Source organism: Rhinolophus ferrumequinum, chromosome 14, assembly GCF_004115265.2.
Source record: "Rhinolophus ferrumequinum isolate MPI-CBG mRhiFer1 chromosome 14, mRhiFer1_v1.p, whole genome shotgun sequence".
NCBI classification, from domain to species: domain Eukaryota; kingdom Metazoa; phylum Chordata; class Mammalia; order Chiroptera; family Rhinolophidae; genus Rhinolophus; species Rhinolophus ferrumequinum.
The window spans coordinates 44,491,695-44,509,471 of NC_046297.1; the positions used below are offsets into that span (position 1 = coordinate 44,491,695).

Below are 17,777 nucleotides of genomic sequence, written 5' to 3' on the forward strand. Positions count from 1 at the left end.
TTCCCATCCCTTTACCCTTCCTGACATCAGAGTAAGGATTGGTTACATCATAATTTTGTTCAAAATTATGATTTTGAACAAATTCATAATTTTTTAGTTCAAAAATCAGTGCTTGCTTTATTGTGATTATGTAGTGATATTGAGAGCTGAGCCATGTAGTAAATCTAGATTATTTTTTCTTTCTTACACAATTTTTAATTTTCCTTGGGAATAACTTTTTTATTTGCTTAGTTTTCTATGTTCTTATCACCAGTTCAACTTCAAAGTGTCATTAATCAACTCTCCTCTCAAAATGTTTCGATTTAGCTGTCAGTTTTATCCTTTTGAAGAATGTTCTTCCAGAGTCTTCAGACCTTTTCCAATTGAGATCTTCTCCTGTCTACCCTCCAGAACTTCTGTAGCACTTTCTTAGGAGGTCCCTTCACCCTCTTCCTGGGGATTCTCTTCATCTTCTTTCTGGGTCCTGACTCCAAACTCTTTTTCTTTCCTGTTTTGGAAAGAACAATAACATCTTCTAGTTATTTCTTGAGAAAAGTATACAAGAGGTAAATTTTTTTGACACCTTGCAAGTCAAACTTCCTTTATTTTAACTTTTTACTTAATTAATGGTTGGGCTGGGAATTAAAAAAAAAAATCTAAGTTGAAAATAACTTCTTCAGAATTTTGAAAGCAATGTTCCACTGTGTTCTAGCTTCCAGTGTTGTGATAGAAAAGTCCAAAGATGTTCTGACTCTTTTTAAAATAATTTTTTAATTACAGTTGACATACATTATTATATTAGTTTCAAGTGTACAACATTGTGATTAGACATTTACAAAACTTCTGAAGTGACCTTGATAAATCTAGTACCCATCTGACACCATACATAGCTATCACAATGTTATTGACTATATTCCCTATGCTGTACTTTATACCCACATGACTATTTTGTAACTACAAATTTGTTCTTCTTAATCCCTTCACCTTTTTCACCCATTCCCCCCAACACCCTCTCATACAGCAAACATCAAAATGTTTTCTGCATCTATGAGTTCGTTTCTGTTTTGTTTGTTCAATTGTTCTTTAGATTCCACATATAAGTGAAATCATATGACATTTGTCTTTCTCTTCCTGACTTACTCCACTCAGCACAATACTCTTTAGGTCCATCCACGGTCTTGCAGATGGCAAGATTTCATTCTTTTTTATGGCTGAGTATATTCCATTATATATGTGTACCTCCTCCTTTATCCATTCATCCACTGATGGATATCCAGGTTTCCTCCATATCTTTATTATTGTAAATAATGCTGCAGTGAACACATGGATGTACATGTCCCTTCAAAGTAGTGTTTTGGGTTTCCTTGGGTAAATACCAAGAAGGGGCATTATTGAGTCCTTCTTTGTCTCTTGTTATAGCTTTTGTTTTAAAGTCCATTTTGTCTGGTATAAGTATTGCTACTTCAGTTTTTTTCTTTTTTTTCATTTTCATGAAATATCTTTTTCCATCTCTTTACTTCCAGTCTCTGTGTGTCTTTCAATCTGAAGTGAGTCTCTTTTAGGCAGCATATATAAGAATCTTCTTTTTTTATTCTTTCAGGTATACTGTGTCTTTCAATTGGAGCTTTAATCCATTTAATCCAATTATTGATAGATATGTAGTTATTGCCATTTAATTATTCATATTTTTTATCTTTTTGTTTTTTCCTTCTTCTTGAAGTCCCTTTAACATCTCTTGTAATACTGGTTTGGTGGTGATGAACTCCTTTAGCGTTTTCTTATCTGGGAAGCTCTTTATCTATTCTTTAATTCTAAATGACAACTTTGCTGGGTAGAGTAATCTTGGTTATAGGTCCTTGCTTTTCACCACTTTGTATGTTTTGTGTCAACCCCTTCTGGTGTGCAAAGTTTCTATTGAGAAATCAGCTGACAGTCTTATGGGAGCTCTAACTGCTACCTGCTCTGACTACCAACTGCTTTTCTCTTCTGCTTTTAAGATTCTCTTTTTGTTGTTAAGCTTTAGCATTTTAATTATGAAGTGTCTTGACGTGGGCTGCATTGTGTTCATCTTATTTGGGACTCTGTGCTTCCTGAATTTGTATGTCTACTACCTTCACCAAGTTAGGGAAGTTTTCTGTCATTATTTCTTCAAATAGATTTTCAATTCTTTGCTCTCTCTCTTCTCCTTCTGGTACTCCTATTATGCGAATATTGTTATGCTTGATGTTGTCCTAGAGGCCCCTTAAACTGTCCTCATTTTCTGATTGGGTGTTTTCTGCTACTTTACCTTCCAAATCACTGATTCTATCCTCTGCTACATCTAATCTACTGTTGATTCCCTCTAATGTATTCTTATTTCTGTTATTGTATACTTTATTTCTGACTGGTTCTTTTTAAATGATTTCCACCTCCATTTTTATATGTCCTGTCTTTTTGTTGAAGTTCTCCCTGAGATCACTGAGCATCCTTATAACCAGTGTTGTGAATTCTGCATCTGGTAGTTTGCTTGTCTCCATTTTATTTAGTTCTTTTTCTGCAGTTTTTTTCTGTTCTTTCATTTGGATCATGTTTGTCTATCTCCCCATTTTGGCTGCTTCCTTGTGTTTGTTTTTATGTATTATGTAGAGCTGCTATGTCTCCCAGTCTTAGTAGAGTGGCCTTATGTAGTAGGTGTCCTGTGAGGCCCAGTGGTGCAGTCTCCCTGGTCACCTGAGCTGGGTGCTGCAGGTGTGTCCCTTGTGTAGATTGTGTGTGCGCTTCTGTTAAGCCTTGGTTGCTGTCTGTATGTCAGTGGGAGGGATTGACCCTCAGGCTGGTTGGTTGCGAGGACTAGCCTTGACTACAGTGAAGGAACTGCTATACAGGGGCTAATCCTACAGAGCAGGATTCTCTTTAGCAGGGCTCTGATGCCTCCCCATTCAGCCTTTTCAGTGTATTATCCATGGAGGCAGCCAGGTGGTGCTCCAGCTCATTTCAAAGCCAGCCACCAGGACTGCTGTCCCCAGTGCCTCCTGGGAAGGATCCCACTGCAAGCCAAGTTCAGCCACTGACTGTGCCTGGCCTGGGGCCACCTAGCATGAGCCACAATGTGATCTGCAGATGGCCACCTCCTGCACTGGGCTTGGAGGTGCCTGGGAGAGGCTAAGCTGAGAACCAAGACCAGCTGCCACTAGTGCCAGGCTTGGGGCTGCTCAGCAAGAGGTCTGGGGCGTGCTGAGGCCAGATGCTGCTTGTTTGGGGTTTTTAACCTTTGAGAGATTTTAGGAAAGTCCACAGCCTGAGCCAAGACAGGCCGTTTGTGTGGAAAGCCATGGGAAGTAGCATGGGTGGGCCTGCAAATTGAGTGCGGGGGAGTCTCAAGGAACCACCAGGGGAGGACAATGGATGTTAGCCAGGTGAGTGGAGACTCAGACATGGTGGCTGCCTGTGGCTGCACGCTGGGTTTGGTGGGGCAGGGCTCAACAAAGAAACAATGGCTTCTGCCAGCACTTGTCTGGGAGGAAGCTGCTCCTCCAGCCTTCAACCTGCAGCCAGATAATTCAGTTCCTCCCTGTATGTCCCCGATGCCTTTGTAGCTGCTCTCCCAGCACTGGAGCTCAGAGCAATGAGTCAGTGAGTAAGTCCATGCACAGGCCCTTTAAGAGGAATGCCTGAGAGTCCAGCTGCCCTCTGTCTCATTTAGCCACAATCTCCACTGGATTTTACAACTAGAAATTGTGGAGACTTCTATCCTGGCACTATAACCCTGGGTTGGGGAGACTGATGTGGACCTGGGACCTCACACTCCTCAGGGAGAACCTCTGCAGCTGAGATATCCCTCCTGATTTTTAACTACCACACTTGGGCGTGGGACCAGCACGTTCAATGTTTCTGCCCCTCCTACCAGTCTTGACAGGGCTTCTTCTGTATATTCTTAGTTATAGGACTTCTGTTCAGCTAGACTTTAGGTGATTCTCAATGATAGTTCTGTAGTTTAGTTGTAATTCTGATGTCATTGTAGAGGAGGTGGGCACAGAATTTACCTACTCCATCATATTGACCAGAAATCGACATTCTGATTCTTAATCCTCTGTATGTCACCTATTTTTCTCTTTGGAAGCCTATAGTATCTACTCTTTGTTCCCATAATTCTGAAATGTTGCAATGATGTATTCTAAGATAGATTTACCTTCATCTATTTTCATAGTTCAATTCTAGATACTTTTCTTGAATTACTTCATTGATGATTTCCTCCCTTCTGTGTTTTCTTATGTCTTTTTGGAACACCTATTATTTGGGTGTTGGACCTTCTAGACTGATTCTCTAATTTCCTTATGTCTTCTCTCTTACATTCCATCTCTTTGGCTTTTTTGCCTCAGTTTTATTTTTCTAGCCCTTCTACTGAGTTTTTTTTATTTTTTATTTTTTCTGCCATTAAATATTTAATTTCCAAGGGCTTTTGGTGGTGTTGTTTGTTCTCTGAAGGTCCTATTTTACTTGCATGCTGTTTCTTTCCCCCTCCCCCAATATCTCCTTTAATCTCTCTGAGGATATTAAATATACATAATTTGTATACTCTCTATTATCTCCAAGTAGCTCTTTCATATTAAAATCTTTCTTCAGATATCTTGTAATAGTTGCTGTCTGCTTACAATTGACAGTGGGGACTAAAAAGATGTCTTAAAGCTTTGTTAACATGAGTGGAGCTTATCAATTGTGAGCTTTGCATGAGGGCAATCTGGCTGGGATGTTTCCTTCGGTAACCCTCATATAAGTATTTTTCCTCTGGACTGGTTAGTTTCCCTAGAGAATCCTTTCTGCCTGTGTTCTGAAAAGTGAGGCAGGGAAGAACCCTCTCAGCACAGGTAAGCATACAGTCTCTTAATCTTCCCATTTGGCATTCCCATCTAGGACCTCATTGTTTTATAATTCTAGAGAATAAATTCAGTCTTTTGATAGATGGGGAAGAGCAGTTAAAAGACTATTCAGAACATGGTGGAGTTTCTGCAGATATGATTACTTTTTAAACTGCATTCAACCATTTTTTCTTGTTTTAATGCTAATTCCCATCCCCCTTGCCTCACCTCCACTTTTAAAGTTTCCCTCCACTTCTAAAGCTTCCTGATGCCACCAATTCCTGAGATTTTCAAGGTGTAAATTGTGTTGGTTTTAAGTTCCCTCACTACTGATTTAGGAATCAGCTGTCTTCAGGCTGCTAAATCAGTTAAAATTTAACTAAATGATTTCCAGCTCTCAAAATTTTGTGGTTGTTTTGTCCTCTCTCCTTCTTACCATCCTTATAGATTTATGCTAAAGACAATCACTTTATTGTTGTTTTTGTGGGATTTCAAGGAGTAAAATTAGATGCATGTGTTCATTCACTCATTAACCTACTTACTCTGGCTCTGACTCCAGTGATATCACTCTCACCAAGTCACCAGTGACCTCCGTGTTCTCAAATCTAACAGGCTATGTTTCATTTTTTCACTTATACAACCCCTCAGCAGCCTTACACTCTCTTCTTGGCAGAATCTCTTCTCCTGGCTTCTGGAATAACACACCTGTTTGGTGTTCTGATTTCCTACTTCTCTGATTTCCTCTTCTCAGTTTTATTCTGTAGTTCATTTTCCTCTATCCATTCTCTAAAGAGTGGTTTCCTCAGGGCTTGATCCTAGGCCATCCCCTTTTTTCTCTCTCTACACTTACCACTTTCTCCTTAGGGAATCTCAAACTTTTGTTCATGGCACCAACACCAACTTTCCTTTGATTTCCCATCTTCTCTATGCCTACTTATCTCCCTGGCATGATTAATTTCAAAGTATCCAAAACAGAACTGTTTCATTGGGAGAATTTTTATTTAGTGATTCAATTTCCTTACTAATGATTGGTCTATTCAGATTTTCTATTTCTTCCTGATTCAGCCTTGGTAGGTTGTATGTTTCTAAGAATTTTTCCATTTCTTCTAGGTTGTCCAGTTTGTTGGTGCATAGTTTTTTCTAGTAGCCTCCTATGATCCTTCCTTTTTCTGTGGGATCAGTTGTAATGTCTCCTTTTTCATCTAAAATTTTATTGATCAACAAAACAGAACTCCTGCTTTTTTTCTCTAAATTTATTCCTCATCAAGCCTCCCTCAACTAGCCAGATATGCAAGCAGAAAACAGAGAGCCATTCTTGTTTTCTCTCTCTTCCTTATCCCCCATATCCAAAACATCAGCCAGCCTTCTTGACTCTACCTCTGTAATGTGTCTCCATTCTATTTTCTCAATCCTCACTGCCACCACCTTAGTCTATAAGCCACTATCATCTCTTGCCTTCACTATTGCAACAGTCTCCAAACTAGTCTCCCTATTTTTTTTCTTGGCTCCCTAAAATTCATCCCCCACACAAGTGATCTTTTAAAAACTGAAAACCATATTATTCTCTCTTCTGCTATAAATAGTTTTCATTGCTCTTAAAACAAAATCCAAACTTGTTACCATGGTCTACACCAGACACCATGGCTTCCTACTGGGTATCCTTGTTATTTCCCTGGGTTCCAACACTTCTGGGTACCCCAGCTCCTGCTAGGACATGGAGCCCTAGAGCTGCCAAAGCACAGATCTCTTCTGTTTTTGTGTATGTTTCATGTGGTTAATAGAGAGCCAAGGGAGTAAAATTTATGCCCTAATAAACAACAGCTTTGAGTGAAACTGTTTTCTAGTTTTGCTTACAGCTTCCTCCTTTTTATAAGATTTGGACACAAGTTCACAGAAGAGGGGAGTTTGGGAGACTGGGGGCATGAATGGGGCAGGAGGTAAATCTGAATAACAGCACTGGGTGGCACTGAAATCAATACCTCTTTCTGACAACTAAGACCTTTCCCAAAATCTTCCTCCCAAGAGGCTTTTCATTCTCTCAAGCAAATAGAGCCCACCCAAGCCTTTGTCTAGATAGGGTTAGGTACCACCACCTTCTTTAATTCTCTAATTGCTCCCTTTAATCCCCCTAGAATGTCTGCATACATTCTTGAGGGACCAAAAGAGATACACTGTTCTTTCTTTATGGGACTTATTCAGTAAGGTGCTTTTTTTTTTTTTTTTTTTTAATGAGCCTAAAGTTTTATTCTTATTTGAGAAGCTTTGGTAAGTGTGAAACCACCTGATTTTTGACATGTGAGATAGTATCAATTCTCTGAGATTCATAAGTGAGTTGCTTGCTGGTAGCTGAAAACTTGAAATGCACATCAGCTAATTCAATGTTATGAAAGAATCTATCAGGAGGTTAAAATCAACAATGCAAATAATTCAAATGTTCTACCAGCCCACACAATTTTTAGTAGCTCATTTCTCCCCAGCACTGCCAGGATAACATCCTATACAAACAACATAGGTAATAAACAGAATCAAATCATTATTCTTATATTCATGCTTGTTCCCTGGATTTAGTAATGTATTTATGAGGGAGTTCAAAACTGTGGAGGGAGTATTTTTCACCTTCTTTCCAATAACTATTCTATTTTTCTCAATTCGGAATATGATTACTCACAGCATAGACACTGCTTGGAACTGGAAAATTTCTCCCAAGGCCCTTAATAATCTTCATGTTTCTTGCCCTGAAGAGTAGGAGAGCACATGGAGCTTTCCCACGATGGGTTTGCCCTTGGAGAAGACCTCATGAGCTCTCCATTTGGGTCTGTGACATGTGCAGCAACTTAAATGTTTGCAAGTAACCAGCCCCATGGGAACAGCTTCAAGTGGAAGATTGGCATTATCATCAATGTGTGGGCTTTGGTATCATATAGACCTGGGTTTAAATCCTGGCTTTGGAGTTAGGGTTGACATTGGACAAGTCACTTAACCTCCCTAAGTCTCAGTGTTCTCATTATGAAAATGGGGCTTTTCATAGCATCTTCCTCCTATAGTTACTGTGAGGATTAAGTGAGCTAATCCATGTTCAAAGTGTTTATTATACAGAGGCTGAGACATATAAGTACTCCCTAAATGTTAACTATTATTAGTCATAGGAGCTGGGTGGAGGACTGCTACCCGTTCCAGCCTGGGAAGTCTGTCTGTGTGTACCAAAGGTCCAGCTGATCCACTGTTTACCAGAAACGTTGTCCTTGCAGGATGTCTCCAGTTGGTTTCCATGGTTGCCCTGGATACAAAATGCAGCTACATATGTTCAGAAACCTGATCCTGACCATGAGCCCATGAGCTTTCGTGGCCAGAGGTGGGGATACCAAGGAAGGGAAAGGGACCTCTATACTTGTAGCCCCACTGGGGGTGAACTAGCTTGTCCCCATTCTTTATCTTGCTCTGAGGATGCCAGGGATTTAAGGACATTGTGAGAGAGCAGGTAAGGGGGGCCCTACTGTGCTAAAGGCAGGACCGAAAGAAGACCTGGTTGTCCCAGTCAGACAAGGAATAACAATGGCATGAATAAGACATTTTTAAAGATTAGAATAATAACTACCATTTACTGAATACTTGCCATGTGTTAGGAATGTGTTCAGAACTTTCCATGCACTCCCGCATCTTCCCAGTAGCACTGGGAAGCAAGAACATGTCCATTTCCATGTCATAGATAAGACAGAGGCCCTGAACAGTGTCTTACAGTAAGCATCAGAGCCAGAATTGGGACACAGGTTTGTTTGAGGGGGAAAAATGCAAAAAACATTCTCAATCCTTGGTTTAATTACACCCAATTATAGGCAGAGTTAGATCAACCCCCTCTGAAAGCCTGTGCATCAGGAGCTTCATGCATATGGAAAATACCCACCTTCAAAATGCCACATGGGCACCTTGGCTTCTTTTCCATAAGCTCCTGAGCTGCCAGCTCTCCCAGGATGCAGCGTTTTCACTGGGTAATTACCGATGAAAGACCTGGTTGTCTGCCCTGCTCATTTTTTTCCTTCCCCCTATTTACTATAATCAGGAAGTCATGTTTTTCATTTAGGATAAGGCAATTACTTTTCCGTTGACTGAAGACTGCAGAAAGCAGACTGAGCTTCATTTCCACAATAATTTACAGGGACAAGATTGAGAGATGGCCTGACTTCCCAGTGTCTCACCGTCTCTGGTCCTACCTATACCTTATCTGATGAAGAAATCAATCACAGTAGCAACAGCCAAAATGGCACTGCCAGTGTAAATGACTGGGGTCCTTTTTCCCTTATCTGGGAAATGATGAATAAAAGTCACCATTTGTTCCCCTGAGCTTCGCTGTGGTGTGATCTAACTTTAGACATAAATATAGTTAACAGCCTGCCCCACCTTAGGAGCAATACAATAACCATGAAAATAAGTTTGTATTTTTTCACTTGCCTGGGACTCATTTTTATTTGCTCTGACTGAATAGGCAAGCAACTCTTTGCAAAAGGAAATGAGTAAGATGCTTCACATCTCTTTAAGGATTGAAGGTCCAGGTTGACTGTCATATAATTAAGCAAACAGCAAACAAACAATTGCCTGAAAGTGCTTTCTTTTCTTTCAGAGAAAGAATCTCAATCATCTGGCCTACTTTCGGCTACATGAACTTTTCTGAGAACCTTGAAAAGCCCCAGGAAACAGTTTGCTTCGATGCTCCTGACCATGGTCAGAGCTGAGGAGAACATTCTGTCCCACATCTTGAGCTTTGCCTTAGAAACCCGAGCCCTGCGCTCTTGGGTTCCTGGCACTGCAAACGGGCAACGTTCTGCCAAAAGCATGAGCCCCAATCTATTCCATCTATTTCAGTTCTTCTCTTTTCATCAGATTATATTCTTACAGGTGCCTGCCGATTCTCAAACTACTCTTCAGATTCACACATTGAAATCTTCATGGGTTCAAGGTGAAGGTACAGGCAGAGAGAACTGATGCATGGGAATGGGACCGCTGGTCTTAAATTAACATTATAGGAGGCATTATTCATATCTATAGAAAATGATCTTTCTCCAAACTCAGGAAGAAATTAACAATCTACCTGCCCTTCCTTGGTTCTGAAAAGAAGACTTCGTGCCTGTGGACTAAGAGATCTAGGCTCTAATAATTCTTTCCCTGACATTTAGAGGAACCTTTGCAAATCACTCAACCTTTCCTTGTTCCAGGTATAGAGGAAGTGCAGAAGACAGTATTATTAATTCATCCAGTGCAATGTTAGAGGACATAGATAATGATGGCTCTAAAGGTCCTTAAGAATATGTAATGCTATGTGCATGTTTTATCAAAAACTCTGGGTTTTCAGAATTCTCTTTGGAATTAGTTCTGTGGGTCACCTTTAATTCAGTCCCTTTTTCTTCTAACTATTACAACCTACAATTTGAAGTTGTTTTGTCATTTAAAAAAATTACCCGTCTACTTCATCATCACCAGATTTCCTCTCCAGGCCATTTCCAGTAGAACGTGTCTCATATTCCCTTGTGAGAGAACAATTCAGTTATTCATTGCATCTTATCAATGAAAGGAAGTATATGAAACCAGAAACTTGCAAACATCAGCAACTGCTGAGTCCTGGATTTTCATTTGGGGTATGACAATGTGTCACAGGACGTTAATCCAGGTACTGAAATAGATTCTGAAGACACTGAAAGAACTTGTTGAATCTCTTTAGAATTAACCCAAAGGAGGTGAACTCTCGTCTCATGAGAATTATTTGGTTCAAAGATTAGTGGAGAGAGAATTTACTCTACAGTATTTAGTTTCACATTTAAATTTCATTTCCTATATACATATTTTGTGGTAACATATTTAATTTCTTTCTTTATTTTGTGAAAAATTTCCTTTTTCACCTTTTCTAATTTCTTGAACCAAAGTCAAAACCTCTTTTATCCTCTTGCCATTTTACTATGTCAGTTTCTCTTGTTTATCCTGTCTGTATCACCTGAATTCCAGGTATACCATACATTTCCCCCACAGGATGGAATCATTCTTCAAAGGTAAGAGATGCATAAATGGGCCTGTGTTAAATGACACTTGCTGATTTTCTTAACCTAGCTGTGGGGAGTAGAATTAGATTTTGAGCTTTGGGGTGCTAACTTCGAGCTCTCTGCCTTTACCACAAATTTGTGAAATTATAATTTGTAGATCAATGAGGATGTGGCAGCTAGCCAAAACTGGGGGCTGGGAGGGTGCTCAGTGGAAATTGCTTAAAAATCCTCCAGAGGGAGGACCCAAGGCTACGGTTCCTGTTTGTTCACTGAACCTGGATTGGTGGGGTTCCTGCTGAGGTTTGGCATTCAGGACTAAAGAGACTTATCTTGGGTCTGCACCCTGTCGGCCAGAATTACTGCTGGTATTGCTGCTCATTTGTATTATTGTTTCACTTGGAAAAACGGAGACTTGTAAGGCAGTGTATCTATTATCTTTGCTCTTGTTCCGATGACTGATCCTAATGGCAGGTTTAGGGTACTGCAGAGCTGCTGTTCTGTCCTGGACGCTGTTTCACCAGAGGTCTCCTTTTTCCTGCTCACCATAGTTGCGCAGAGCCCAGTGAGGTTGGGCCACAGAAATAAGACCTACAGGTAGAATGGTTTGGGCCCTGAAGACCTCTGCTCCTGTTTCTGTTTCCGTAGAAATGAGCCAGGGTTGTACTCACCATAAGGCGTCTTAAAACCACAGATAGCATATTTTGAGAATCCTGTCAGGTAACAAATACCACTCAGCAATAGCTCTTAAAGGCATAATCTACTGCATTGCTCTGGATGGCTTGGAGTAAGACTTTCCATTTCCCTGTTACAACTCTCCCCCTTTTAGAATAAGTCTTTTTTTTCCTCTTGCTTTTAAACTTGATGAAAAAAGATGACCAATTCATGCCAGTTGAGTTACAGATTCTGAACAGACGGTTTAAGATAATTTATAACACTTTACATATTTACGTTTAATTTATCACATGTATTCCTAAAGTTCTGGAAGAAAATTCAATACCGATTACAGAGTTATAATTAAAAGAACACAGAGCCAGCAGTCAGAAGCTCTGAGCTCCTATTGAAACTTCAGCTCTATCAGGGATAACACCTTACTCTGTGACTTTGGGTGACTCTACAAACCTCTCTGAGCTATGATTTCCTAGTTGGTAAAAATGAAGGACTGGATCAGCTGATCTCTAAGTTTTCTTGGGTTCAAAATTTCTCTGAATTTATAGTGTCATGTAATAGCAAGAAGAAATTCTATGAAAAAAATAGATGGTTGCTCTGTCGATAATGATTTTATATAGGAATGGTGGTAAGAAATGTATTGTAGGAAGGTTGTCAGTAGTAACACCTAAGGGAAGGAAAAGGGAAGGTGGGAAAAGAAAAAAACTACCACTTACCAAACTTCTGCTGTGTGCTAAGCAAATCCACAGACATGACTTCTTGTGAAAAACACTGATTTCAGAGGTTTCCTCTTTAAAAGAGAGAGACACCAACGACTGTTGTTCCTTGCCCCAAAGGTGCAGCAATAGCTAACACTGATTGAGTGCTTTCTATGTGCCATGCACTCTTCTGAGCACTTTACACATCTTCACACAATTAATCGTTCCTATTCACAGATGAGGAAACTGAGGCACGGGGACCTGGAGTATCTTTCAAAACTGAAGGTAGACAATATTCTCATCCTTCAAGTCTTTGATGTACCTGAAGAAAGTGTTAAACAGTGGCTGGAATATCAAACTTGGAGTCAGATTCTGGGGCACAGATAAGTTATTTTTATATGAAAGAGAATAAGACTCAGTATAGTAGCGATTGTGCTAGAAGAGGGGAAAGCAGCAGTTGGGAAGATTGAGCACTAGAAAACCAAAACAAGAAAGGTCAAGATATTTGGGGAAAGAGACATTTATCAGATATCTTTCATACGCTGATGCCTCCTAAAATTATTTTTCTAGTTGAGACCTCTCTTGAGTTCCAGACTTGGAACCATGTGATCAGGAAAACCAGCATCAATAAAGCTACTTTTGCTATATTCCAGTAACTAAGCTAAGTGCTTTGCATATGTGAACTCAAGTCTCACAGGCATCTGTGAGCAAGCAAAACAGTATTCCTCATCTACCTGCCATTTCCAGACCTCTCCACCCTGATACACTACTGGTTTCCCTCTAGTATTCCTCTCCTCAGTAATTGGCAATCTTATCCACCCAACTCCTTGAATCATCCACCATCATTGCCTCTCTCCAGTAGCCACCTCATGGTCTCCCAGAACCCAATCTGGCCTCTCTGCCCACCCCTACTCCACTTACTTCCAGAGTCACACTTTGCTAATATAGATCTAATACTCCCCGTGTGTGGCTTAAAGCCCTCCCAGGTTTCCTACTGCTCTTAGGATAAGGTCCAAATCTCTTTCTATAGTCCTTTCCATGTATGGGCTCCTCCACTTCCTCTTATGCTCACCTCATTTCCTTTGCTCACCATGCTCCAGCTCCAGGGGCCTTCTTTCATTTCCTAGAACTCCTTGGCACCTTCCCAACTCAGGTACTCTTTCTGCTTGGACAGCTCTTCAGTGGTGACATCACAAAGTAGCTGGTTATGAAAGAAGTACATCACCCTAAAACTGAGGGAAGCAGAAGTTTCGTTAGAGAACTTGAGAATGCTCTGTCTCAGAAAGCTGGTTCTTCTTAAACAATAATAATCGGGGGTAAGAAAAAAGGGCATAGGGCATCTGAATTCCAGCAGGCTGGGGCAACTAGAAATTCTAGATAACTACACCTCTGCCACCTCGCACAGCTGAACTGAGGTTGAAGAGACCTGCCGGGGTTATCTTAAAAGGAGAAGTAAAGCCTGCAGGGGAAGGGCCAGCTTGAGCCCTGAGTAAGGAGCAGGGTCTGGGCTCAGCTTGAGCCGCTGGTCTTGGCTCAGTGAAACTTGACTCACTTCTGCCTTGTGGATTCTGATTTGGGCCTGCCAAAGGGATGTCTAACAGCTCTGCCCCAAACTTGATCTTCTTTAGCCCGAATTGTAATAATTGAAGTAAACTGAATTACTACAAAGAATATTCTTCATTCTTCATTCAGTTGATGGCCTACTGTGTGCCAGGCAATGCCCTGAACTTGGCCTATCTACTGGATGCTACATACTAAATGTTATAGGTAATGATCTCTAGTCTACATTCTATATATTATGTAAGATATCACGAATACTAGATAGTCTGTACACTTTGTAAGAAGTATTAAACAGTACACACCGTGGTCTATGGACAATGGGTAATTTACGCAATATATTGTATGAGTATTATGTGTACTATCAATGTTTTGCCATAATAGGTATTTAGTAAATATGTGTTGAATGATTGAAAACTCATTCAACACCATGTTCTATTCTGGCAGAGCCTGGTCATTGAGGATTTATTCTTCCAACCCTTCTCCTTTCTTAGTCCTCACTTTAAGGGTGGTTTCCTTCTTTGATCACGTGTTCTGGATTCTTTGGGACAGGTAAACTCATTTGCCCACCCAAGTCTGAACTGAGTGTGCACCAGGAAATGAAAGTCTGACAGCTGGGTGGTGAACTCTGGAATGTCAAAGCCCTCAGGTGGGTTTGGAGGGAAGCCAGCCATGCCCCTCAGCCCCACCCAGAGAGGGAGTTCGGACGTCACAAGTTTCCTGGTCCTCTTTTGCTTTCTTGAGAACAAAGTTCAGATCACGAAGTGGCAAAACTGGACAGGGTGTTAGTGACAGGGTCTAGTCAGAGTCTCTCAGAAATCATAGGTCCCACTCCCTACTCCCCAAACCAGCTAAGACAGGCATGGGTTCTGACTGCCCCTTAATTCTTAATGGCAATACTTTATCCTCAGTTTTCCAGCGTTGTCCCCAGCTGCACTGCTATTGAAACAGAAAGCACTGGGGTCCCTACCTAAGCCCTTCAGTTCTCTTCAGTAAGGATGAATGGAACAAAGGGGGAAGGAAGGAAGGAAGGAAGGAAGGAAGGAAGGAAGGAAGGAAGGAAGGAAGGAAGGAAGGAAGGAAGGAAGGAAGGAAGGAAGGAAGGAAGGAAGGAAAGAAGGAGGGAAGGAAGGAAGGAAAGACGAAAGGAGGCAGGGAGGGAGGGAGGAATGGATGGATGGTTGACTGGGGGTGGTGATGGTGGGTGGATGGACGCGCAGCTGCCTGGGAGCGGTAACCGGGGCCCACTGTGCCAAACCCTTCGTTGAACCCCCCCCTCCCATTCCTGGGCCGCTGCTCCTGCGCCCCCGGCCGGCTCGGGCACACTAAGGAAGGGTGCGAGGGAGAGGGAACTTGGGGCGGAGGGGTGGGCAGCTAGGGCGAGGGAAGGTGGGGAAGAGTGGTGGGTAAGGGGAGGGCTTTGGAGGCGGAGAAGCGGGGAGAGGGCACGGCGGAGGGGGCGGCTGGCACAGCGGGAGCTGGGCGTCTCGCTGCTGCGTGGACCGGCTCGGAGACCCGATGCCACCGCTGCCGCCTCGCAGCCCAGGGCTGAGCCGCCCGGGCTGAGCAGCCGCCGGAGCCGGGAGCCCAGCGGCCGCGCGGGAGGATGGGCTGCGGCGGGAGCCGGGCGGATGCCATCGAGCCCCGCTACTATGAGAGCTGGACCCGGGAGACCGAGTCCACCTGGCTCACCTACACTGATTCGGACACGCCGCCCAGCAACGCCGCCCCCGACAGCAGCCCCGAGGCGGGCGGCCTGCACGCGGGTGAGTGAGCCCGGCTCCTGCAGACAGAACCCCCTGGCGCTGGGAGACCGGGGTCACAGGAGGGAAGCGGGAGGAATTGGGCGGGGGAGGGGTGGACGCCAGGGGCAGCGCAGTCCTCTAGAGAATTTGGAGGACGGTGCGGAGGGAAGGAGGGAGACAGACAGGAGCTGCCTGATGCTGGCAGACCGACAGACCCAGGCCCAGGGACCGGAGTGACGAGGGACCCTTACAGAGGCTGAGCTGATAGCTGCCCCCACACCCCCTTTCCCCCTCTCCCCGGCCTCCGAGCCTTGGGAAAACCTAGCACTTTGCTTTCACCCAGGCTGGCTCATTGGCTGGGGACCCAGGCGGTGGGAGGACCCCCACCTGGCACTCACACCTATCCCTTAGCCCGCCCATGCCCTGGCCCCCGGGTTTGTTCCGCTCCTCTTTGGTCCAAGTCCGCTGTCTAGCCTCCGGTACTCTGCTGGGTCACTTCTCCATCCACTGGCCACCTGGCCCCTCTCTCCCTGGACTTATAGACAGGGCACCTGACCCAGATTGTCTGTAGCCTTCCTTGTCGCTTCCCCTTTTCTCCCTGCTGGGAAAGTGTTTCCTCGCCAGCTTTGAAAACTAGAATCCTTGTTGAGGGCAAAATAAATACCGGCTGGCCCAATACTATTCTGCACTTACACGCTTACTTTTCAAGCAGTTGTTTCATAGTGAAGGACTTCCCTCCGTACCCCCCGGTGCCTCGATGTTTTATATGAGACAGGGCATAAAAGTGGATTAAGACTATAAATTAAATACTCTTACCTAAATACTCCTCTAGCAGAAATCTGATAGAAGGATATGCAAAGAACTTTTTGATCCAGTCACAAAATCAGGTTTATTATTAGTTTTTTAGCAGATGCTAATAATTGTAGGAGATGAAAATAGACTAACTGTTGCCACAGACCGACCTGTAATCATAAACCTGTTGGTGACGTTAAAAGGCAAAGTCTCCCTACTTATTAAAGGCATGTTGTCAAAAGCCCGATCAACACTTAGGTTAAAATGTTTTAACCGTTTCCTGACGGCTTTATGTTGTTGGCAATTTTGAGTAATGAAATCTAGAGTAGAAAATGAGGTGAATTGGAAGTATAATGTCAAGAAGAAGAAATAAATGTGAACTGCTCTGAAAAGGTCGACAATCCCAAATCCATGCCTCGGAAATAAGAGCTGTCACTTTAAACTTCCGAATTGGTCTCTCCATCTTTGAGGACCAAAGCTGGCTCCTTTTTCTCGTGAGTGTGAACTTTGTGATTCTCCCCCACTCTCACCTTTTTTAAAAGCAAGAAATATCAGTGAAAACTGTATAAGGCATAACACTGCCTTTGTCGCTAATTTTTTCTGAATCACAGTAGCAATCAGAACGGTCATTTTGTGTTGCTGATGCTTTCAGCAAGTTTCCAAATGATGTGTTGGCTGAAGTCAATATCCAAATGAGGATAAAACATAAGCCTTCAAAAGGAACTTGGTAAAATGTTAGAGGTAACAGCCTTTCCCAGGGAGGTGTGTAGCTCAGCAGAGTCAAAGGCCAGATTTGCACTCCAAAGAAATAAGGTTAAAAAGATCTAGCATGAAAAAGAACAAAGTACAGTATCAGGGAATAAATATATGAGGTGAGTGTATGTGTACCTATTTATGGGTATGAGAGAGTTATTATGGGATGGCTAAATATATACATATTTATTCATTTCCAATTCTTATCCATTTATTACCCCATCATGCATCATGATATCTGGTTCCTGCAACAGGTGGGGCTTGGGACAAGTATACTCACTTGTGATGCCCTGCCAAACGTGGGACAGCCCTGCCAGGCAGGTGGTCCTGAAGACCTGCATGGTTCACAGGAAGGGCTCAGCTCCAGTCATAGGACAGCAGCCTAAAACTGGCAAGACTCTCAGATGGGCAGGATCATTTCAATTCCCTAGAAATTTCCATCAGACTCAGGGGAGAGGGACATTTCTGAAGATCAAGATGAAATCAAAGCTTCCCTGGGGGCGCAAGGCATTCTCTGGGGCCTTTACAAAAGTGGCTTGATTCCTGTGCAATTTTCAGACTGAGAACTGACATCTTTAGTCAGAGTGGCCATTTGAGAAAACTACAAATCTCCTGGGCTTCAGCCACCCTGGGAAATTAGCCAGAGTTCTTTATTCTTTTCTTTTTCCCTGCTCTCCCTGCCTCATCCATCCCTGCCCATTCTGTACCCATGAACTCAGTCCCAGG

At 42.7% G+C, this 17,777-nt stretch overlaps 1 protein-coding gene across 2 annotated transcripts in view; it reads left to right on the top strand.

Annotated features, from left to right (window-relative positions):
* The first annotated feature begins 14,933 nt into the window (after positions 1 to 14,933).
* Positions 14,934 to 17,777, top strand: part of BAALC (BAALC binder of MAP3K1 and KLF4) — an 82,084-nt gene continuing 79,240 nt past the window's right edge. The window contains exon 1 of one of the 2 annotated variants that reach the window (XM_033126943.1): positions 14,934 to 15,527. In XM_033126943.1, the coding sequence (XP_032982834.1) occupies positions 15,368 to 15,527 (160 nt within the window). In that variant the 5' untranslated portion in view covers positions 14,934 to 15,367. The remainder of the gene's footprint in view (positions 15,528 to 17,777) is intronic. The other variant, XM_033126942.1, reaches the window with a different exon arrangement.